This window comes from Sander lucioperca, chromosome 22 (genome assembly GCF_008315115.2).
Source record: "Sander lucioperca isolate FBNREF2018 chromosome 22, SLUC_FBN_1.2, whole genome shotgun sequence".
NCBI classification, from domain to species: domain Eukaryota; kingdom Metazoa; phylum Chordata; class Actinopteri; order Perciformes; family Percidae; genus Sander; species Sander lucioperca.
In genome coordinates this window covers 9,635,911-9,660,861 of record NC_050194.1, presented here as the reverse complement: position 1 = coordinate 9,660,861, position 24,951 = coordinate 9,635,911, and the positions used below count along the sequence as shown (strand labels likewise).

At 42.4% G+C, this 24,951-nt stretch overlaps 1 protein-coding gene across 12 annotated transcripts in view; it reads right to left on the bottom strand.

Moving 5' to 3' along the window:
* Nucleotides 1-24,951, bottom strand: part of cacna1g (calcium channel, voltage-dependent, T type, alpha 1G subunit) — a 231,939-nt gene that overhangs the window by 15,704 nt on the left and 191,284 nt on the right. For 8 of the 12 annotated variants that reach the window (XM_031312182.2, XM_031312188.2, XM_031312185.2 and 5 more), the window contains 8 exons: nucleotides 20,888-21,039; nucleotides 17,456-17,565; nucleotides 14,897-15,027; nucleotides 10,566-10,636; nucleotides 7,590-7,668; nucleotides 7,181-7,302; nucleotides 3,905-4,327; nucleotides 2,393-2,545 (listed from right to left, as the gene is read on the bottom strand). In XM_031312182.2, coding sequence (XP_031168042.1) covers nucleotides 2,393-2,545; nucleotides 3,905-4,327; nucleotides 7,181-7,302; nucleotides 7,590-7,668; nucleotides 10,566-10,636; nucleotides 14,897-15,027; nucleotides 17,456-17,565; nucleotides 20,888-21,039 — 1,241 coding nt within the window. The remainder of the gene's footprint in view (nucleotides 1-2,392; nucleotides 2,546-3,904; nucleotides 4,328-7,180; nucleotides 7,303-7,589; nucleotides 7,669-10,565; nucleotides 10,637-14,896; nucleotides 15,028-17,455; nucleotides 17,566-20,887; nucleotides 21,040-24,951) is intronic. The other 4 variants (XM_031312183.2, XM_031312186.2, XM_031312189.2 and 1 more) reach the window with 2 other exon arrangements.

The following is a 24,951-nucleotide window of genomic DNA, read 5'->3' as shown; positions in this document are numbered from 1 at the left end:
GCAAGTCAGTTAAATGTAAGTCCTGACCCAGAGCGTCAAAAAATGACACCAAGAGTCCTGACCAAGCGCGTCTAAATATGACGCCAAAGGGCTAGATGCGAGTCCCGAGAGCGTGAAATAGTGATGCCAGGAGTCCCGACCAAGCGCGTCTAAATATGACGCCAAAGGAGACTTTTTGCGTCAATTACAAACGCCAAAAGCACCTGACCAAGTGTCGCTAGTTGAGGCGATGGGAGTGAGAATGTGTGACATGACACAAATTATGTACATGTACAGACACAAACGGAGACAAAGTTGTACAGAGGAGACAGAGCAAACTCTAAAGCACGTCACTGAGGCTGCTGAGGCAGACCAAAAACCTGCCAAGCATGAATGAATATAAGTAAGTGAAGACGTGAGCGAGCAAATGAGATCATAGCTGAAGCGGGATATGACTGCACTGTGGTGGGCAACAGGGCTGGTTAGAAAGGGTAAACTATTTAATGTGGAGGAATGCCAGCACAAAAAACGGAAATGGCTGTAGGGCTGCACGATATGTACAAAACATCACATACTTTTCCATGAATTTTATGAAATGAAGTTCTACGGACAGTATGTACTACATTTCTGCGTAACTGTCTCTTTCACTGTGTAGGCCAGGGAAACTTGATTCATCTTTAAGTAATTTCGTCTGGTATTGAGTCATGGTATTTTCATTGAAAGTGGTAAATATGCCAATATTGGTGAGATAACTTTGCCTGTTCTTAATAAAAGTCTACTATTTCAAGAGTCAACCAAGCTCATCTCCATATTTGTAATCTTCTTAATTTAAAGGGTCAGTTCACCCAAATTAATTTGAACATATTTTCTTACTTAACTCTAGTACAGTGGCTCCAAATTTGGTTTGCTTGTGACCCCTAATACAAAGTGAAATCTACTTGCGACCCCTGATCGTATGTCTATGGGTCTGGATCATTTTGATCAAAGTGTGATTTGCCGTTTATTTTTAAAGGCCTGGTTAGGCCTCAAAGAAGATGAGAAGTAATCAAAAGCTGAATTCATATTTAAATTTGATATCAAAGGGAGACTTATTTTCAACATGGTCCTGTAATGCTAAAAGACAGAAATAAAACAAACTTTTTTAACAACTTAAATAGCCACCATCAGTACACCTAAATACGAAATCAATACACCTAAACCATTTTCTGCAAATCAGAATCTAAGTTCATTGGCCCACAGATAATAGTCTACCAACAGATTCATAGATCAAAACAAGATTGCCTCAGTTTAACCGGAGGTCAACGAAATTATGTTTGTGCTGCTCAAAGCGCTGGAAAATTACATTTAAAACCGCAACATCTCTCTCTAGAATGAGTGTTCCCACTGATAATCCACAGAACACCCTGTGGAAAGTTTTCACAGGGACTATTTCCTTGGTAGAAAGTAGAGATGGTCCGATGCCAGTTTTTGCTTCCCAATACAGATTCCCATACCTGAACTTGCGATACTGAGTACTGCTCTGATACCAGTGTGTCATATATTTTATTATGTTTTAACAACTCTATACTACTTCTATCTTTGTTGTAAGGCCTGGCTCAGGTTAAACTTTCTTTGTGAAACATGAGCAAACACTAACAATGAATGCTGTCGAACTTTATTTTATTATGCAGTTTGAGGAAAAAGAACATAAATAAACTACTTTAAAGTAGATTTTCTTCATGGCCACTTTACATGTTATCGATCCGGTGCATAAACTCCGGGACTTTCCAATACCAATACCAGCATTTTAGGCAACATCGGAGGCTTTTCCGATCGGTATCGGAACATCTCCAGTAGAAAGTAGGGATAGGCCCTGGCTGATTATCGGCCCGTTTTTTTGGCAGTTTGCAGATTATCTGTATCAGCGTTTTATTTGCCTGATAACCAATACAGTTAATGAATTGAAAAGTGTTCTACTTTGGCTCCGCTACAGCTCTGTGTCTGTCCCTCTGCTTCAGTTTCACTCACCACTGAGTCTGACTTAAAGTCTTGCCCACAACACTATCTAACTATATTTGACTGTGTATTATGTCGAAAGTTTCTAATTTATTAAATAATTGCTTAGAGCAGGGATCTTCAACAGGGGGACCTTATTTTTATTTGAATGAACTGACCCTTTAAAGGCATTATCACTTGTTTTAAGAATGTCCTAGTGTGAGACTGCATCAAAAACAAGGAACATTATTATTTAGCCTTGTGTGAAGGAAAAACCTGTAACCTTTTTAGATCTGTTTTTGATCAACAGAAATTACAGCAGCAACTTCTGCATTGCAATTTTCTACTTGTGATGCTCCCTGCACATTGGAGAGAAATAAGAAGGCCCACTGGATGTATGAAATGGAGGCAGTGAGTTATCGTTCTGGCGATTATTGACCTTCTTGTCGGTGCTGTGCTTGCCGGGCTTGGGGGGCAGCGAGTAGTAGTGGCAGATAGAGCCGGACAGGTTGTCCATCAAACTCAACTCTCCCTCCATTGAACCCTGGGCGCCCAGGGAGACCGAGTCAAACTGGGCTCTCCGCTGGACAAACTTCAGATGATGCAGAGGTAAAAAGAAAGAGCAGAGGCAGGAACAGAAAAAAATAGAGAAAGAGGGGACAGAAAAAGGACAAGGACAGGGAGGAAAGGAAAGACAGAAGTCCAGACAGAGACACATGAATAAATGTGGAAAGCAAGAGTGGATCACAAAGAAAGAAAGGGGAGGATAAAGACAGTCGATCAGGTAGGAACAAACAGATATAGAAACAGAAACAAGACAAAAGAAACACATCCGAGTAGGAGATCTAGATAATCCTTAAAACCTTTCATTACTTACTATTCATACCTGTATACATAGTACTAAATAACTTAGTATACAACCATATGCTCTCATGTGTTACCATTTAATTCCACACGGGGGTACTATCACACTGCAGTAGAGCTGCTCTCCCACAGAGCCGGAGAAGAGATTGCGGCTTAACTATACATGTTTTGGAAGAGTGGCGGAGAAAGACGGATAACTATCTTAGAGGGGGGGAAACATAACGATAGTGAGACCTCTATTTCCTATCCCCAAAAAGTTCCCTGCTGTCTGGAAATAGCTGCTGAAGTGAACAACAAGGCCCTGTGGCCCAGCTTTCCCATGGCACTGCGACCTCTCTGTGACTGGCATGTCCTCTACAGGGACCAGACACACACACACACACACACACACACACACACACACACACACACACACACACACACACACACACACACACACACACACACACACACACACACATAACTGTAAACCATGCTGATATGGGTCAGTATGAGTTACTCAGAATAATACATTTGCATATCCAGTACATTTTATACTTACAATTATGACCCTGATTTTGGATACATCACACCTACATGTACCCAATAATATTTTGATTTATTATGCTAGTGAATATGTCCTAACATGGCCATATCCGGCCATATATGGTTTGTTTACATATGGGTCATAGTTATTACATTGAGACAGTAAAGAGACATTCCTCCCTCTGTTATTTCACATACCGTCCTACATGCTCAGTGTCCCTCAGCATGGGCCAGAGAATTAACTTAACGGTTTGGACTGGAGTCAGAACTAATGACCGGAGACGTGTGGGTCATCTGACTGGCCTCACAGCCTAGCCCGCAGCAGGAAGTGACCTCAGAGCATCTGTCATGTCATGCAGTAGGCTGAGTGGACCACTGAGAATCGAACAATCTGACCTAGACAGTATCTTACAGTAATGCGTATCTCAATTTACTAATCACGTGCGAATAGGGCTTGAGGCATACATAGTGAAGGCATGTAGCTATAAAGTCTTTCACTTTGTCCAGTAGTGTACACACACATGTACATAATGTACAAGCAACACCAAAAAAGATTCCTCACCTCCAGCGGGGGCTCTAGGCATGAAGGCGGGTCTTCTCTGATGTAAACAGAGTCTCTGGTTATATCAGCAGTGGGCGAGTCCATAGGACCGTCTCTGTCCTGCTCCCTGTCCCCTCCTCCGCTGGACCTCCAGGGTGAACCCCCAGAACTGGACCGGTCCATGCCCAGCGCCAGAGGGTGGAGCTGGGGTGACCGCGTTGCCATGTCCCCTTCTATCTGGCGCTCCAGCTCCAATTCCGCCTCCAGCTCCGCCTCCTCCTTGGCTTCCTTGTTGCTCTCCTCCAGGTGCTTCATCAGGACAGCAATGACAACGTTGACCAGGACAAACTGAGCGGTCAACACGAAGGAGACAAAGTAGATGGGAGAGACCACAGTGTTGTAGCAGGTGCTACTGTCCTGGGCGGCGCAGTCCCTCAACGTGTCCTGGAAGAAACATGAAAACATGACATGAGCACATCAGCTGAAACTTCACCAGCAAGCAGTACTCTACACACATACCTCATTTCCACTTCATGGAACAGCTACCTCGACTCAACTCGACTAGTTTCAAGATTTTGTGAAACTGCCGTGACATTATCTTTAATGCTTTAAACAGAAGAATGTCTGCAACTCGTAAATTGACCACTGCAAGGTTTTGTGGGGCGCCATTTTTAAAAATCTCGGTCAAGTGAATAAAAAACAGTAGCCTGGCTATTTAAAAATGGCAATTTTGTACAGGACTTATGAGACTGTGTCGCTCAAGTGACGATTCTGGTAACAATTCTCTCTGACCAATCAGAGGTCTGCAGTATTTTACCTCCACCTTTTAGTATGGGCTCAGCTCGCTTGGACGGTCATACCCAAAAAAGTACCATGTACCACGTACTATCCACGATTGAACGGAAAACCAAAAAAAAGGGATTTCCAAGCGAGTCGAGACATTTCGTACCATGCAGTGGAAATGCAGCAAAACAGAACATTGCTGTTGGATGATCATACAAAACCCTGGATTACATTCAATGAGGACAGTTTAAATGTCCAATGGCAAGGCTTTCTTTTTAGGGATGGCATTGCTGGTCAGTCAATCAGTGAGTGAGTCAGTCAGTCCTGGAACTATTGGAAGGCTTGAAATGTAACTTTGCCAAAAGAAAAAAAGCCTTCTGACTTTAGTGATCCGTTTTTCATCTAGCACCACCAGCAGGTCAAAGTTCTCTAAAAAAAAGTAAAAGAATTCCAGCTTCTTAAATGTGAATATGTTCTTGTTTCTTCACTCCTCTGTGACAGTAAACAGTATATCTTTTGAGCTGTGGACAAAACAAGACATTTGAGGACATCAACTTGCGGTTTGGAAAACACTGATTTTTTTCGAAATTTTTCACCATTTTCGGACATTTTATAAACCAAACAACTAATCGATTAATCGAGAAAATAATCGACAATTAAAATAATCGTCAGTTGCAGCCCTACTTCAGCTACAGTATGGTTAAAGTTAGGGAAAGATCATGTTGATGGTACAAATGGTAACAAAACCATAAAAATGGGACATGAAGTCAGGTCTCTGGTGCCATCTACTGCCATCCATCACTGCAACCTCCATGCTCTTACTTTCTAAAGGGCCCACCACTACTACTGGCACTGAATTTCATTCAAACCTTTATTTAAGCCTCGAAAATGTTGGCAAAGGAACTTAATTGTGTAGCATAATTGTCCGATATAAACAACATTTGTAGGGATTCTGGATAGATAAACAACCATATCAAAGTGTTTGAAAATTAGAAGTTATTATGAGGTAACTGGCAAAATAGCTGCTAATATACTTATTGTCTTCAAGCTAAAATGTGTACACATCTAGTACTAAAAGAGTACAATGACGGCTAGCATTTACTACCGACTGTTATTTGGCCCTGGATGTAAAACAAATCAGCTTTTGCAAGATGAATAGTAGGGAAGGACAGCACTGAATTGTTGCCGTCTGCAAAAAAAGGTGTCCCCACACCAACACATCACCACTAAATCTGCCTCTTGGAGCCAAAAAGTAACGATTACAAGTCAGCGCTCAGCTTCAATCGGCAGTGTTAAAAACAACGGACAAAGCCAGAAAATCTTGGTGGAGTCACGGACTCAGACCTGAATTTCAACAGCCACATGAAGACAATTTCAAAGTCAGCCTACGATCACTTTATAGGGTAATTTCGTATTTTCCAACCTGGACCCCATCTCCCCATGCATTTGGGTCTAATGGACTGATGTGAAGAAAAATCGTTGAAATTGTTCCAGTATTGAGCGAGATCGCAGTGACCGACCCTCACGAACGCAGCTGCAATTTAAGCTAATGGGGAAATTGTGCAGCCTTGATTTTTTTGTCCACAAAAGTGATTGTTCTTGCCACTGACGGGCTCAGATTGTTATCAAAAGTGTCTGACAACAACATCGATCTCATGAGGTGACTTCTTGTCACAGCGGGGAGGAGACTAGAGTGGACAGCGAGTTGGGAGAAAGGCGTTCAGGGAGTCTCTTGTTTTGGAGTAGGCTACTGAAATTATAGGTTTGTGTTATCTAAAAGATTTTCAGTGCCGTGGCTCAATAAAAACTCAAATGATTTGGAGATGTCTCAGCAGGAGACAACTGATAACTGTAACGGTGTCTTTATGAGTCTCCCTAAAAAATAAATCAGACAGCTGCAGCTGATTCAGAACGCTGCTGCTCGAGTCCTCACTAAGACACAGTAAGTGGATCCCATCACTACAGTTCTGAGGTCTGTACACTGGCTTCTTGTCTCTCAAAGAATTAAATTCAAAATACTTCTGTTGGTTTATAAAGCACTGAATGTCATTTCTGATCTGCTGCTACATAATGAACCATCCAGGCCTCTCAGGTTGTCTGGGTCAGGTCTGCTTTCTGTCCCCAGAATCCAAACTAAACACAGAGAAGCAGCGTTCAGCTTTTATGCACCACATACTTGGAACAAACTACCAGAAAACTGCAGGTCTGCTGCAACTCTCAGTTCTTTTAAATCAAGGCTGAAGACCTTTCTTTTTGATGCTGCCTTCTTCTAAATCAAGTAATTTGTTCATTTCTTACACTGCACTGTAACTTTAATTCTTCTATTTCATACATCATTTTTTTATGTAAAGCACTTTGAATTGCCTTGTTGCTGAAATGGGCTATATAAGTAAAGCTACCTTGCCTTGCTTTGCCTCTTGTGTTCCTGCTGGATGAATGTGCATATAGATAAGAACGAACGAGCAGCATGTGTATGTATGTCTTCAGGACCTCACACTGAAGTGTACGTTTCACCTTCATTATGCCGTTCCAGTTGTCTCCAGTGGAAACTCTGAAGAGCAGCAGAAATGCCATCCCAAAGTTTTTGAATGTAGCATAGCGGCCCAGACCTTCACATGGGTGGAGTTCATCACAAACTGGGGAGACACGGAGGGAGGAGCAGGGCCGGGATGAAGAAGAAGACAGCAAAGGAGAGAAATGAACATAAGGAGAGTCGTAACAACAGAGGGCTTTTGCAATCAAATGTTAATAACTCTAATACTATTTTCTTACTCTAAAAGAGAAATCAATATGGCAATTCATCAAAGGGTTTTAGGAAGCAATTAACATCAGATAGATTAAACCCACAGAGGGGAGAATTAAATGCGAGTGTGCGAGTCTTTGTGTGCCTGACTCCCTTTATACATAGTGCATGTGTCCTTACTCAAGTCACCAAACAGCTCCACTCCCAGCGCTGCGAATATGAAGAAGAGGAGCATGAAGAGAAGACCCAGATTCCCCACCTGCAGAGAGACAACAGGAAGAGAGAGGCATTAGTCAGAGGAGAGAAATACACGGCAGAATGAACCAACAACGAGGGACAACAAACAGCTGATTCCAGCGAGAAAACGAACGGAGGGTCATGATGAAGCAGCCAAGAGAAAATGTAAACTATGGCAATCGACAAGTTGATGAACAGCGATTGTCCAATTATAGCTTAGTGTCTGTAACTAGGCACAGCAGGCCTGTCAAACTTGGGATTTGGTGTTGAAGTGGGGAGCATGGGGCTGCAGTAAGAGAGAATTCAAAGAGTTGCAATGGTGGTTTCTTTCTTTTCACCCTTTCCAAAACCAGAATGCCATGCTTGAGCTATGTTACTGGTTACTGATTGCACAGCGTTCGTCATTCGACTGGTCGTGGTTTTCCCAGGATGGCGCCTGCCTGTATATGCGAACGGTACTGTCTTTATAAACTCTAATCTTTTTAATAAACTGTCTGTACACTTACAAAGTTCTCAATGCTTCAGTTTACATGTAGGGACCCTCATTATGCTACCGTGGAAGTGTGGTGCTATTTTGAGCCTTGTTAGTGGTATAGAAATAGCGATTTCTTTTTACTTTCGCGTGGCCCCGACGTCTAGCGTTATTAGATAATTAGCGGTTTGCCCTAAAACTGGTCACATTCGATTAGCATGAAAACATATCCCACAGAACGGTCGACTCGGTACCCATGTGTTATTAACCCCTAGGTTCATTTTGCTCCGGAATTGGCCTTTAACAGTGTTCCTCTGCTTTAACATAAGCCGAAAATGTTAGCACATCTGGCTAATTAGCTGAGTAGTAGTAACTGGGCTTTACTTGAGCATTTCATACGACTTTATTTGGTAAACATAAAAAAGCCCTGCTGACATCTAGCACGTCTACTGTGTAGTATTTCCCTACTATATAATATAGACTGATGTTAGCAGCTCTGTCCTGCTCTGTTAGATTTGAAAAAAGTTTAGACTCAAGTAATTGCAGCTAAACTCGAAAGGCGAAGTCCCTCACCTTCCGGTGGACCACCGCATGACCTTATTTTGACAAAAAAAAAGAAAGAAAGTACGGTAGGGGTGGGAATCACCCGACGCTTCAAATGATGCCCCCAAAGGAAAACGTTTTCAACATCTGTTTTATCTAAAAAGATAAATGTCTCTGTTTGTTCGTGTCACTTCAATTTTATTAGTGCAAAATGGGATTGTCAAGCAGACAAACTGACCAACACATATATAATAAAAGATCGATACTTGGCGTCCGTGTATCGATGCAGTATTGCCACGGACAATGGTCATACTATGCGTTATCAACAACACATGTTCGTCCATTTAGAAGATAATTTTGCAAGTGAAGAAAGTCTCAGTTTGTCGTAAAACTGTTGAAGTATAAGACTGTGAAATTATGTAATTAGAAAGTCTACTCGCCCCAAAGTTGTATAAGCGATGTCTTACTGAAGCTATGACGCCTGTGTGTTTCGTACCGGGATGTAACGTTACTCACGAGCAACAGATCTTGCTGAACTTTGCTGGATAAAACAAATCAGGTAAGTATGTGTTGTGGAACAGAGCTAAGCTAGCTAGATATTAAGCAAGCGGAGCAGCAAGTGAGGTGACGTATATTGCGCCAGACGAGATATGTAGTTCACTGAGCGTTTTGACACAACACTAAGTGGTACTATGACCTTATGGAAACTACAACAAACTGTGCCTTCCCTGACTTGCAAAATGTTCTTTTAAATCTTTTACATCATATGTGTAATTCATGGCTCACTTTAAACAGGATCCAAAAATTATTTTTCTCTCCCCGTTCACTGCTGTACATGTTTCTTACGAAATAAGATCCCATGGGATGAATCTGAATGGGGAGGGACTTCCCCTTTCTATTTCCAGGTCTTCTGCATGGATCATCAACTGGTAAGAATGCTGACTTTTTGCTTGGGGCACGCAGCTTTTGCCTCAGTTGTTTAGGACAATATCATATACATATTCATATTGAAGAGCCCTCCGCAGGGTTTGTGTTTCCACAGCTCGAAACATTAAAAGGTAAGGAGCGTCAGAGAGGGCGTTTTCAATCGACTCTTTACACCAGCTGCTTTTGTCTACCTTTGTCTGAAATCAAGGACCTATTGTTTAAAAAATTACTCAAATTGCCAGGTGGTAAATCTGTCACCATTATCACTGTAAACTGCAAGCATGAATGCCATACATGGGTGACTGACACAAAGGAGTAAAATAAGCCCAATCTGAATAAAATATAGACAAGAGTGAAAAGGATAATGGGGAAGAACAGCTTTGATACAGAGGTGGGTTTAGGTAATGAAAAGCTTTAGGATTTGTCGCTGCTGCTACTGTCAATGCTAATCAGCATGTGGCAACCTGCTCACTCCCACCACCCGCTATTATCGGATTTATTAATCATAAACACTTCTGACAAGCTCTAGGAGCAATTAGCCTGGAACAACACTGACTTTCTCTTTGAATGACAGACAGAGGTAGAATCAAAGAATGCTGTGAACATAGGACTGAGCGTTATTTTCTCTCTCAATCCGCACACAGAAGTTGTTCTAATTTACCAACTCCACCACTCTCAAATCCACCCACCGTCGTTCAAAACAAAACCTGAAGCTACATTCACTTCCCCGTCTCTGCAGGAGGTGGTTATGCAAATAAGAGTCTGTAGAGTTGGCAAAAAAGCTCATGGGAAACGACGCCCTGAAACCAGAAGACTTTGTACCAAAAAGAAATGCTCCTGGGATGCAATTTTAAGGACAGCTTCTCTGGGACGTGTTAGGAAAATGAAAGATCCACGGAGAAAAAATAAGGATGTGGAAGGAAAAGAGAATTCGTGGTGGCTTTGGTGGATGTTATTTAACAGAGTTGACTGTGTACCTGAGGCAGGGCTTGCATAACGGTGTCCAGCAAAGCTCTCATCCCCACCGCCATCTTCAAGAGCTTCAAAACTGTGGGGACACAAACATACAGAAAATGAAAGATTTACTTACCAATATTAAGATTGTTCAGTCTTTCATTAGAGAACAGGGACTTGTGCCATCACGCCTTCTGTGAAATTGAAAGATTTAACATGTTCTTTACTTACAGACTAATTCCTTCCCGTAGGTGTAGTCACAGATTTCCTTTTGTTGAACAACATTAAGCTTTCAGATAGCCTTGAGGTCATATCTTCCTGATTGGGGTTGCAGGTATGGTGATTGGCTACCAATGGAGGTACACCAGGACTGATAGATAATGCATAGTAATTAGTGGAAAAGTAGAAATACATGAATAATTTAGCTTTTTTCTCAGCCTGGGCCAGTGATTTCCAGGCGTCTCCACTAGTTGTCTAGCAACCTCACAGTGACAAGAAAACTCATCACACAAGAATGGGTTGCAACATTTTAGGATCAAAGCTGAGAGGCAGATTGTTTTACCTTTGGATAGAGACACGTTACCTGTTTACCCCTGCTTACTGGCTTTGTGCTAAGCTAAGCTAACTGGCTGTTGGCGTTATCCCTTAAAATTACAATACAGACATGAGAGTGGTAACAAACTTCTCTCCTGTCTCTTGACTTGACTATCTCTTTGTGCTTATACTGTAGCCTGACAAGCCAACTAACCATTGGCAGGGCTCAATTCGAGGGGCGGGATTAACGGTTGTCTTTCAAATTCCCTCTGCACGCAATAGGATAGCGCTACAACAAACCAGAGCAACGCTAGTTGATAGATTAAACCTTTGCCGTATCCGGTCGGCAAAACTCCGAACACATCTTCCTTTTTTAAGAATGAATTCAGTGCCGTTCTTTGTTCTTTTCTCAAAGAAAAGCTTAACTCCAAGTCTTCCAGAGTCGCGGCCAAAGCTGCTGTTCGCCAGCAGCAGCCATCTTCTTTGTTTTCAAGTAGCAGGGAATTCACGTGGAACTGTCACAACTCTGCCGTCATTATGTTAGCCCGCCCACCGACTCTATACACGATGTCATTGGCCTGACTAGAGTTTGTTTTTTCCAGCTCGCAAGCCAACGGAGAGTTGCTAGACTGACCCTGGCTGCAAATTACATTTGCTGCCTCTAGGGTGCGTCTAGATTTCTAGGCTACTTATACTTTCCAATGGTTACCTGGCAGACTCGACAGTGCGAGCGTCTTCTTGCCGTTTTCTGCACATGAGGGGGACAGTGAAAAACTTCACTAAATTTTTGTTTTAATTGGTTGTCTCACCGCCTTTGTTACTGGAGCACGTATGGCCTATGATTTAGATATACTCATCAAACAATGGAGAAGGAAGCGCGGGGATTGGATTAAGTGCTGCGGACCTTGAGATGATCACTGCCCAAAGCAGCTTCCAACCGACCAGCCGGACCAAGCGCCACCATGGGCGGTGTGAGAAGGAAGGGAGCCAGGATAAGATCTAGTCTGGACTAACTTGTGGCTTGCCCAGCAACGGGAGCATCGGAGACTGCTGCGCCCACATCTTTGCACAGACGTGGATCCATCGTGGCATCCTGGATCAGGCTGTTACAATTGACACAGCGCAGGACGAGGGGAGGCAGACTCTGTGTTTAGATCAGATGATGCTTGGTGCTCAAATGTAGTCAAAGTGCATGGACAAGGTTTCCCTGATGTTAATTTTTTTTAATCTTAAGATGCTGGCCATATTTTCTGCTCTGAGATCACCAGTGTTTTTGTTGCTGCTGTTTACATACCTCCTGATGCAAATTCCAAAAATGCGCTACAAGAATGCACTACTGTTTTTATTTTTCTTGTGTAGCATAAAGGGACTAACTGCATTTCGTTTCACAACCCTGTCTTGTACAATGACATTAAATACACTTTTGACCATATACAGTTTAAGCAGGAATAATAATAATAAATTGTGTACTTTTTGTATTGAAATTAATTAAATAATGTTGCTTTAAATGTCTCCTTGTATCCCTTTACTAAGGAAAAACATACATTTTCATTGCCTAAAGTTCTTCATGTGTTCCTAAATTTTTCAACTTAAGAGCCTCGGGTAAAAAGCCAGCGTCAAGCCATGTCAGCAGCTTGTTTTAAAGCTGGCAAATTTAAAGATCCAATCAAACAGCACCTGGAAAACTGCTGCTGATATCTGCATGGGGTCCTCATGCACTAATGGGTGTAACTAAAACGTCAAAACAATGAAGTCATCACACATTTCTCAGCAATCGCGGCTTCCTGCCCATCTTATCAAATCAAACTACAGTTCTTTCCATCGCATCCTTTTGAGTTGTCATAATAGAAAAATATTAAAGATGGCTCCGTTAGTAAGCCTGCACAACACCAGGACCCTGAAACTGAAGCAGCTAAATGCAATTCAGCCATTGCTCATTGTATTATTTACACTGCTGCTTTTTCTACTGAAGCACGAAAGTATGTCTTCTGTTATAATACCCTATAGCCCATATAGGTTTGCACTGAACACCTCTACATACCCATAATACACTCGATTAGACTCTGTGATAAGCAAAGGCAACTGGACTTGCTAGAAATTCTTGAAGACGTTGAGGCTCTCATTTAAAAGGCTTCTTTAGTTCTGACTGACTAGTGGGGAGTTCTAGATTTTTTTTTTCTTTTTTTGGGCATTTCAGGCCTTTATTTTTATAGGACAGCTGAAGACATGAAAGGGGAGAGAGAGGAGGAATAACATGCAGCAAAGAAATACGTGAAAAATGTGGACATTGCCGTCCTCAAATGTGTGTCCTGTGTGTTCCTTCAGTTGCAGGTGTACTGCTGGGTCCTGACCTGAGGAGTTGGCTCTTCTATGTTGGGCAATTCACTTGTGGAGCGCTTGTTTTGTTTCCCCAAATGTACAGGTCTGTGCATTCCTCAATTAGACATTTCCTAAGGACCCTGTGAGTGTCCCAAACTGGGCTTGATTGACATCGCCATCACTGTCTTATTACTGTAGCTCTGTCGCATCTCCTAAGGTTTTCAGGTTACAGACCGGATTTCAAAGAGCTAAATAGCAGTGAAGAAAATATACACTAACAATTCAGACACGTCTATTGTTGGGCATAGAATCAAAGTCAAATTCTGATTGTGAGAGTCGTGAAAGCAGAGATGAAAACTTTAGCTTTAAACAGCAGATTAACTTGTGCATCTATATTGGTGAGGAAAGTTAAAATGTGATTACAATGGAACCAGTGTGTAAACAATACAGTGTGAACATGAGACACATGTTGATGCCAGATAAAAAATCAGCCAACTATTGTACCCGGCCAAATCGCAGTGTCAAACACACACACACACACACACACACACACACACATTGCACACAAGAGCATGTGTTTGTGCCTAGTCTTCTGTGTGACAGTAATCAGTAACAACTTCCATGCTACTTCTTTTATTGCACATTCAGTAATCAGACAAAACAGATGAGCTTCCCTGCTGCCCGTCTCCTCTTCTCTTCCTCCTGTTTCCTCCCCTCCAACCTTCTCTTATCTTTAATTACCTGGACAGTAATCGGCCCGAAGCACACAGGCAGTTTTGCTTTTCCCTTCCTCTTCTTCCCTCCTGCCAAAGTCTTTTGAACCTAAATTCCCTCCTTCTGCACTTCCTCCAACCATTTCCACCATGTATTCCCTATCCAGATACATTGTATGCTCTCTGTCTCTCTCACCCACCGACACACCTTTCCTCTGTTCATTTATCTCCTGCTCATTCCCTTCATCTCAACTTTTTTAACTCTGACATCCATTGCCCCTCTTTTCCAACTTCCCATAATCTATTTTCAGGTCAGACGTTGTTCATCATCCCTGCCTCCTCCTTTTGTTCCTCCTCTCTTCCCTCTCTCCTCTCATTTTTTCCCTCCATACCTAGTCTCAGTTTCCCGCAGCTCAGTTCACTTACTGTCACAACGTGTCTCGACTCTCGCCCACCCTTAGCTATCTTTCCTCATCTAACCCATTTCTCAGTCTTTGTCTCTATATTTTAGCTCTCTGCTCCTTCTCAGTGCTTGTGTTTGTCAGCGTACTGTGTTTCCCTGTGCCATCTGGTCGACTCACACGTGCCCGCACCCTGCTGAGACATGCCATGCTAAAGTGATAAAGAGAGGAGTCCCAGGAACATAGCTGATTTACAAGGCATCTTAAAAGTACAGCACCAGAAAAGAGAGAAAAAGAGTGTGTACGTGTGTGTGAGAGAGTGTGTCAGGAAAGGGTTGTGATGGATGGATGGATGGATGGTCAGGTGGAGAGGCAGGGGGTGCATACCTCGTGCGATCCTCAGCACTCTCATGATGCGGATAATGGTGGGGTTAATGGGCAGTGTGTTGCCATCAATCTCCTCCAGAGTGATGCCCATGATGGACAGCAGCACGATGGCCAGATCCAGCTGGTTCCACCTACACACACACACACACACACACACACACACACACACACACACACCAGTCCTTTTAACTTCAAAACCAATAACTTGTGATGACTTCCCACAAGCCCACATTTTCAACCAAAATCTGTTAATTTCATTATAGCATACAGGTTTTAGCACCTGACAGTCTCAGCGCGCTTCACACATGAAGGGGCGCCAAAGTGGTGAAGTAAATGAGAACTATGCCAAGCCGTTGGATATCTGGAATGACTTTTTCCATTTTGGATATTGGAAAAATAAAATGATGTGTACTATGTGACAATTGGATTGTAGATATCTGAAATTGGAGTTCTTCCTAGCAAGAATTATGCTGCAGATATCGACAATGTTCATTATGGATAGAAAAAATGACGTGGATATCTGAAATGTTCTTTTTGACTAGGAAGAATTGAATTGTGATGTTTGTTGTTTGATTAGTTCTTATCGACATCCCCCACTGTGAAAACTTGTCACTAGAATGCAATGTAACCGATAGGAATCCAGCTGCAGTGCTTTGTGAAGGAGCAAACAACAAGCTTTCTACAACCTTTTGAGGTTACAGGGTTAGTGTTTGACATGCACAGTTAATTTATCACATTAAATTAAAATTTAGAGACAATTTTGTGGATGCCTGGGAGTGTGCAGACCATTTCAGTGTTATGAGGCAGATAGAGCACTGGTGTTGTTTCATTTTAGAGACTGTTCTCCCCCCGAAAAACGCTTCCATTGGTCAATTGTTCAAGTAGCAATTCCAACTTATATTAATGCTTGTAGGGGCAGGCTCTGGGCCGATCCAATAGTTTTAAACTTCAACAGAGTACCCGCCTTCAAGGAAGTTAACACTTGTCAATGGAGAGTGGCCAGACTCTCTGTACAAATAAAATGTACGAAAGTCTGGTAGGACCAGGCTAGGAATAAACAACCTATGTCGTTGTCTGGTTTAGAGCAGAGATCTTCAACAGGAGGTCCGCAACCCCTAGATGGTCCTCAGAGTCAATGCAGGGGGGCTGCCAAATTATTGTTAAATGTTTTTTTTTTAATACTTTTTTTTTTTTAAATATGTCTTAAAATATACATTAACATGAATGCAACATATTATTAGCAAAGATAAATCGGCCTATTTGTAGAAAACAACAAAAACCTCAACATACAGGTGCCTGCCACATGTATGTTTGACATTAAAACATGATATATGAATATGTAAATAGTAGCTTAGTATTGTAGGGCACCATAAAAAGGTAGGCCTCTGTGTAAAGGCTTAAGGCCACCTTACACGTTATTGTAGGCCCAGTTTAATATGCAACTTAATTTTATACAATATATGTAGTAGGAGGTCCCTGCTCGTATCTCTTTCAGGTTAGGGGTCCTTGGCCTAAACAATGTTGAAGACCCCTGGGTTAGAGGACTTGTTGCCATTTTAATGTATCATAACGATAGATATGGTACACTCAGATCAGTAGTCGGCAGACTACTTTCTTTCCCAGGTACTGCAACTTGACTTGACATTAAAGTGTTTTCCAGCCCCTGTGCAATCAATGTGCACTGAACAAAATGTTTGGAACAAAATAAGAGAACAAAAAGTCAGTGAAGATTAGTGGTGGGTGGTCGTACTAATCAGGTTTGTCATCGTCCATGAGCAGCATTCAGAGTCCAATCCTTAGTTTATCGCTCACATCCTCATTTAGATACTCAAAGTGTGTGAATCAAGAAAAATCAAGTTAAAAGCCAATGAGATTTTCAAAGTAGTCATGGGGGTCTTGGCTAAATGTTGTGTTTGTGTGCTCCTGTGTGTTCCTGTGTGTTTAGGTAATATCAAACTGGACCACTGCCAAATGCAAAAAGGATAATGGTCTACTCTGGCAAAGAGAATGGACATCATGGAGCCCTTGGTGGTCAGCCCTGGTCCAAAAACATGACGCCTCCACTGAGGTGTGTGTGTGTGTGTGTGTGTGTGTGTGTGTGTGTGTTAGTGTGTATTCACGTGCATGCGTGTGTATTCACACATGTGATGTGTGGTAGTATACATTTGTGCTGTTGTGATTGCGTTTGTTCGTTATTGTGTGGTTTTCAGCGGGAAGCCAGGGATTTCAAAGCTATGAAATCATCTAAGGCAGCGTGTTTTATGGGTGTTTTACGAGGCCGTTTGTATTCATACAGGCCTCACTGGGAGCCGTCCACTGGAGCACCTTAGCAAAAGCTCATTTAAGCTCTCCGAATGCTGCCTCAGATTTTCCACATGACTCAGAGGTTAAAAAGCGGTACCTTTAACCACCACTGTATTACAATGTCACGTCCACTCAAATGTCAAAACGCTAAACGGCGAGGTCAATGTTTATTCAGGATTCCTGTCTGATCGGTATCGGAAATGTTTGACAAAGGTCATAACGTCACTTTGGGAAGAATGGCGGTTAAATACTGACTTGTCCTTGAAGAAGCGTCTGAAGCCGAGGGCCACCAGCTTGAAGACCGACTCCAGAACAAAGATGAGGGTGAAGATGTAGTTACAGATCGTTAATGCCTTGTCCAACTCCTGAGAATGTTAGGGAGAGAAATTTTAAAAGTTTAATAAACTGCACAAGAATCCATATAAAAGGCCCCATTCTATGCCAATTTTAAGGTTCATATTTGTTTTTGGGGTTTCTATTAGAACCTGTATCGTTGCTTTAAAGTTCAAAAACACATTATTTTTCTCATAAAGTCTGTCTGAATATACCTGTTTTCACCCTCTGTCTGAAACGCTCTGTTTTAGCGCCTGTCTCTTTAAGCCCCCCTCCTGAAAAAGCCCAGTTGCTCTGATTGGTCTGCGTTTCTGGGTCTTTCACACCTGCGCTCTCGGAGTCTCTGCACCATCACTGCAGCCGGGAAATGACTGTAACGGCACTGTGGCGACACTTTCTACCTATATATAGTATAGTGGTGACATCACAACTGTACAAAGGTCCTGATGGCTCGTTTAAAGACACAGTTTCTGAATACGGGCTGTGTGCATTTTTCTGTGGATTGAGCCTTTTGATACTTTCACAGTATTTATATAGCACCTTGACCTGCTTTATAATAAAAAAGACATGGAAATCCCACTTTTTGCAATATGGGACCATTAACAAGTCAGTAAACCTAGCATTTAAATGGTCTGTTATCTTAGCAGAGTAAGCTGTGGGTTTCATTGCCACTCATTTAATGAAATATCCTGAAGCTGCACTGAAAACTATGATGATGAAATTATCACACATCTTTTTTATTGCTGTCTTTTTAAAAGAAAAAAAGAAATTTTCAATGTGACTCAGTTACACTAAATGGCTTGCTATGATGAATAATATTTCTGCTGTGTATATATACATTTTGTTCTGCATTTTCAGTCTTCAGGGTCCATATTGTAAACCTCGGTCCTCTTCTCCAGAATTAGCCATTCCATTAATAGATCACTCACATCATCCTCCACTTGTCCTTCCCTCATTCTCCATGAAAAGGCCATTCAAATTAAAGTGTCCATTTTTGCCCGTGGGAGAATTCACAGTGCCCATCTGCATGTAAAAACTGACCTTCAGCAGCGAGACGGGGACAGAACTGGTGGTCAACAGGGATTTCACCAAATCCTTACTGGTGGCAATTTATCGACTCGCAGCTAGTTCCAGTTTGTGATACATCTCTTAAGTCCACTATTTTCTATTCTACCCAACAACCTATTCTACACCACAGCCCTCTATACTAACCAAAGACCTTCTGTTTACCTAGAGACATTCCATTCTACCAAACAACAATTTATTAACTGTATAACCATTTGACCATACAAACAGTCAATGCCTTGACATCTCTGACTTAAATACACTCTATTCGAGTGTTGTAGTTGAGTCACCAACTCTCAAGTCCGAGTCAAGTCTCGAGTCCCCAGTGTTCGAGTCCAAATCCAAGTCTCGAGTCCCCAGTGTTCGAGTCCGAATCCAAGTCTCGAGTCCCCAGTGTTCGAGTCCGAATCCAAGTTCACCATTACCTGAGTTCAAGTCAGAGTAGAGTCACGAGTCCGAGTCTAAAGAATAGCTCCTCGAAGCTGAATCCAGGACTCGAGGACTTTATCACTGCCTATTACACATAAAAGTAGTCAGAAACTTCAGAGTCCTATTTCATGAATGCACAAGTCCGATTTCATGAATCCCAGAGTCCAAGTCCAAGTCATCAGGGCACAAATCCAGATTATAGCGACTCAAGTCCGAGTCCAGCACTCGAGTACTCCATCACTGCTCTAGTTTACCCAACAACCTTCTGTTCTGAAATAACCTTTTACTCTACCAAAAGTCCTATTCTTCCCCAGGGTCACTCCACTATTTATCTACTTCATATGTCTTTAACACCCTTACTTACATTCCCATCTACCATGCCATACTACCTCCTTATCTGCCTTATGAAACCTCCACTGTATTCTTTTCAAATCTTCTTTAACTGGTTCCTCTCTCATTTATGCTTCTCTCTCTCTCTCTTTGTCTCTTTAACTCTTGTGGAATTTCGCTAAATACTATTTCTCCCTCTACCTCCCTCAGCCACCTTTTTTTGGACTTTCACCTCGGGGTTCTGATCAGTTCGGAGCGGGTGGCCAACAATATGTTGAAGCGATAGAAATATTTCAAATACGATTGGAAGACAAATCCCAGCTGGAACAGCTGCCTGGTGGCTATAAATCATATCATTTGTATTAACCTTTGGGTGTACCAGATGGGCGGAAATTGTGGTACCCTAGGGTTACCTTAAATTTATACAGTTTGAAGCATTATTTTAAACCTTTCTCTGTTTTATTGACTGTAAGGGATTGTTACATGTACTAATCTCATATTTATTGTTTTGACCTCCCTTTTATAATTCACAACTGCCTTTCTTAACAGGCTTTTACTATTCTTATCCCATTTTTATTTATTATTTCTGTTGACTTTATCCTTTTCTCACCCTTGTTTAAATAACGAGCAATGGTGTTCTGAAACGTTATTTTTTTACGATTATTGGCACAGGTTGAATATATGACACTATCTGAAGTCCTGGGAAGCCATAAACCTGGAGTTCCAGGAAGATTAAAACCAAATAGTCCAAAGGTATTACCAATAATAAATAATGCAGACCAATGCAGATACTGATATTTTTCAGATATCCAATATTCTGTGCCAATATTCAGTATTTCTTTTAACCTGGTCATTTTTATGCCAAAACAGTTTTAAAGCATTTGCCAGAATTTAGTATTTTTTCCTGAATTTTATTTGTGGCATGGTTGAAATGCCTTAAAAACAGTTACAGCCAGACACTGTAACACAGGATAAAATCAGTCGGTGTAGGACTGACGCCAGGGCTGCCCCCTCTTAGTTGATTAGTCGACTAATCAGTCATTTTGGTCTATTGAGATTTCTGTCGATTAGTCCTTTTTTAATGCTTGTTCACGCTGAATGACTTAAATCTGAGAAACCTATGAGCACATCTTTGGTAAAGGTGAGTCGAAAGCAACACACACGCCGCTTGCTTTGCACCTTTGTGGTGCAGTGAATCAATTGCCCCGAAGATCCATTTCAAAAAGAAAGAAAATTCCCACACACACTTTTTACTGCAGAGGTGAATAGTGTGTGCTGGAATTTTTTGCTTCGGTGCCTTGCTCAAGAGCGCTCAGGAAGTGAACTGGCACCTCTCCTGGCTAGCAGTCCACACAGGGACTTGAACCAGCGACCCTCTGGTTCCTAACTCAACGCCCTACGGACTGAGCTACTGCCAACCCGTATGTGATTGCGTATGAGTTACAATTATAATTCAAGCGCAAGCGTGAACATTTGAAGCAAAGAGCCCATCATTACTTCCCCCCCCCCCATCCTCCCCCCAGATCAGACCTGGGGCTGCTGGTAGTGCTCCATGGACATGGTGATGACGTTGAGCCCGATGATGATGGTGATGCACAAGTCCAGGTAGCGGCTGGTGCACATCTTGTGGATGAGCAGGCGAGTGGGGGAGTAATCCGAGTAGTAGGGCTTACTCTGAGCTTCTGTTGGAAGGGGGGAAGTAGTGGGGGTGGGATGGGGTGCAGGGAGCAGGGGGAATGAGGAGGAGGAGGAGGGGAGGTGGTGTTCAAAAGGTGAGATAGGAGGTAATACACCGGGACACTGTACAGTAGACCTGCTGTGTGGAGGACAGGAGCCCCCTTAGCTGCTTTAAAGAAAGAAGAAGTGGTTAGGGAAACACGACAACACCATCCTCAAGATGGTTAACTCATATTAAGGATAAGAGATATATACAGAGAGATGTAAATAGATTAAGAAGGGAAAGGCAGATGAGATAATGGACAGAGAGAAAGAGAGAGTCCAGCCAAGCCCTCCTGTGGTCTGCAGTCACGACTCATCAAATCAAATTTCCTCTCCTCCGATCAACAATTTTGTATTAACTCTCCCCTGAGTGAGTTTGATTGGCGATAAACCGCATTGCTCTATGTGCGTGTGTGTGTGTGTGTGTGTGTGTGTGTGTGTGTGTGTGTGTGCATGGCAGTGGTGGAAGTATTCAGATCCTTTACTAGTAAAAGTACTAATACCACACTGTAAAAATACTCTGTTACAAGTAAATGCCCTGCATTAAAACTGTAACTTAAGTAAAAGCATGCAAGTATCATCAGTAAAATGTACTTAAAGTACTAAATGTAAAAGTACTCAATGCAGACAACAGTTCTGTCAATCAAGTGTTTGATCGGCTAATCATTTCAGCTGGACTTGTAAGCCCTTATATTGTTGTGTAGTTTAATTTATAATAAAATATCAGATTTTATAAACTACATGTGTTTTGTGCGCACACATCATAATTTGCAAAGAAACTAGTAACTAAAGTTGTCAGATTAATGTGGAGTAAAAAGTACAATATTTCTCTCTGAAATGTAGCAGAGTAGAAGTAGAAAGTGGCATGAAAAGAAAAGACTCAAAGTAAAGTACAAGTACCTCAAATGAGTAAATGTAAATGTAAATGTACTTAGTTACATTCCACCACTGGTGCATGGCGGACTTTCGTGGAGGAGGATGCTGTCAGGATATTTCGATCTGGAGATTTGGCCATCTCTCCGATCTCTCTGATATCACTCTGCCTCCCCTTTTTTTTCTTGAACTTTTTTTCTCCTCTCTGGGAAAGAACATAACGTGGGAGAAAAGTTCTTCCACACTCATCCATCACTTTGCACCTCACCTCTTTCCTCCATCCAGAGAGGATGGACAGATTGATGGATGGGCTGGGAGTTAGGATGGGGAAGAGAGAGGAGAGAGGAAGCTTGCGCACTAGTATCTATCACCTTATCACTCTATCAGTGAAGGAGAGGCTCTAGGTCACACAGGAAAAGGGAGCGACACACGCGCATGCCTGCCTGCCCACACACCCACACACACACACACACACACACACACACACCCACCCACTAACACACACACAATGCGCGACAATGTCCCAATGTCCCTTGGGTGTTGCGAGCACACACGAGTGTGTATGTGTGTGTGCAATTCATGGTGTGTGCCTAGTGGTTTCCCTATCGTATCGGAGAACCCTCCCCCGTAGATCAGGGAATAAGACAGGAGAGCTGAGCAAGCAGTGTCCGTTAACAGAATAGCCATCCATCCCTGATGTTAAACTGTATATCTGCATCTTTGGGGATTGAATTTCATCTCTTAAATTAAACCCTATCTGGTGCACTACAAATGGATCCAAAAAGTCTGGTGTCAGACTCTGGTGTAGTATTTCACCATCATGTTAGTTTTGTGTTAGTGGCACTCACCGTCAATCACCAATATCAGCTGCCCTGTAGACGCCTGGTCAATGTTAATTAAAAAAGCCTGCAACCTATAAACAATGGATTCCCTCTCTCTGCTAATCCGTCACCATTATGTCGCCTTGACTAGACCTGCAATTGCTGTCCTATTTAGCCATAAAAAAAACTATGATGTGTTCATATACACATCCAAAAAACATGTATGCTAGGAAGGGTGTGGTCCGAGCAAGTGTGCCGGAAGTTGGGGGGTGGGAAGTAGGGAAGGGGCCATTGCCCCACCTACACACACTTTACGCCCCTGGCCCGATTTGGCATCATTGCTGATCCCATCGCACGATGGTCTCTAGTTTAAAGACTGTTTCTCACAAGCTCCCCAACCTGCATTACCTTGCACGGCAGCTGGATTCTCGCAATATCACACGGAAATCCATCTTGTCAGGCTCCGACATAATGCTTTTGTGTCTGAACTACCAGCCTACTGCACCAATCGCCGTCTTGTGAGGAGCTACTGGCAGCTCTGGCTGTGGTTTAGGTGTTTGTGACAGCCGTTCGTTCAAAACGACAATGGCGGACGCGATAGATAGATGATCCATCCAATCACCTGCCAGGTATTTTTTTGAAAGTGGCTGCCCTTTTCCAACAAGTTTCCAAAGACAGCTTCTCAGATGGTTCTGTGTTAAAAAAAAAAAAAAAACTTGCATCCAACCTGCATTCATGCAATACTAAATTGGTGGAGTAACCCTTTAAAGCTTTAGTGCGTAGCTTTTTGATATTAATGAACGTCCGTTCAAGCCATTGTCAAATGAGTTGCTACAAAGCTAATTAAGACTATCAGCTCTACACAACTCTCGCTGTATTTCTCAGCATGGCTATGATCAGAAGATTGTGGCGTCCGACGACTTTTGCGCGCAGAAACTCGAGTGAAGATAAATACCTCTTCTGAAGAGTCCATCATATTTTTTTAATCCTTTGTGTCCTCCCCTGGCTACTAGCAACTGCGTAGAGGAAGGCTGGGGGTGCGCGATCGCAGAAGGTATCATGTGGATGCGCCGGCAGTGTTGTTGTCATTACTTAGAATTCCTCATGGGGGCAACAGAAACTATGCACTATAGCTTAAAGAAAAAGAAAGTAAGTGAAGCAGAGTAGTAACAGGTGAATATTAAGAATACATGAGCATTGCAAGTTGGAGAGTTGTTGAGGTTTGGCAGAGGCCTGCCCTGCTGCTGAGCTTCAAGTTAGTTATTCTATGTTTGGTTCAGGGTCATCTTGGCTGAAAGCTGATTTTGCACCTGCTGGAAATTATTGATATTGACAACAGGGGAGATGAATCTGAATGCTGGTGGTAGCGGATGAACCCCAGGGCAGCTAGTGTTGGAGTTTGACTGCTCCTGAACTCCTACGGAGATGTGCGTGCCAGAGAGTGAAAAACAATGTGCTTGGGCTGGCTTTTTAAATTAATGCACTAAAACAGGATGACATACTCAGTCACCTGCTAGCTCTTCTAGCACCTCAGGTCCTGGAACTATCTCTGTGGCAACACTTCCTCATTTTCTTTTTAATAAATGAGGCTATACTTTTTTTGACGTTTCACCATGTGGCCCATGAAAAGACAGTGATAAAGCAAGTTCAAAGCATCTTGGGGTATGTGTTTGAATGGGGACAGTTAAGTACAGCCCTTGTGCGATAAAACAACTTTCTTCATTCACTGGGAGTTCCTATTTACGAGATCGTCCATCATCTGCTGGATCAGCAAACATTATTTTTACTCCGCTCTACTTAATGTCTGCAGGTGCACGGCGAGCCATACTCACAGACAACAGCAGTCCCTTTGTTTCACCTCCTACTCTCTTCTCCCTCATTCATCTAAATATGTTGCTTCATACATCTTTTTCCTCTCCTAGCACGGTATATCTGCTGTCCCATCTACATCCCTGTGCATTGAAATACAAGGCCAAGATAAAGAACTGAATGTAGTGTGGGAAAGCTGAGGTGAGTATGCTAGAGTGGTTCACTTTCTCCCTTAAACAAAAAAAGTCATTTGAAGAAGTAAGTAAGCATTGCCCTTAAAGCGTAACTCTCTCCAAAACGCAACCTAGGGTCTTTTTGTGAATGTACCCGAGTCAAACCTTCGTTTAAAAGCATATTTAGGACGGAAGTGCC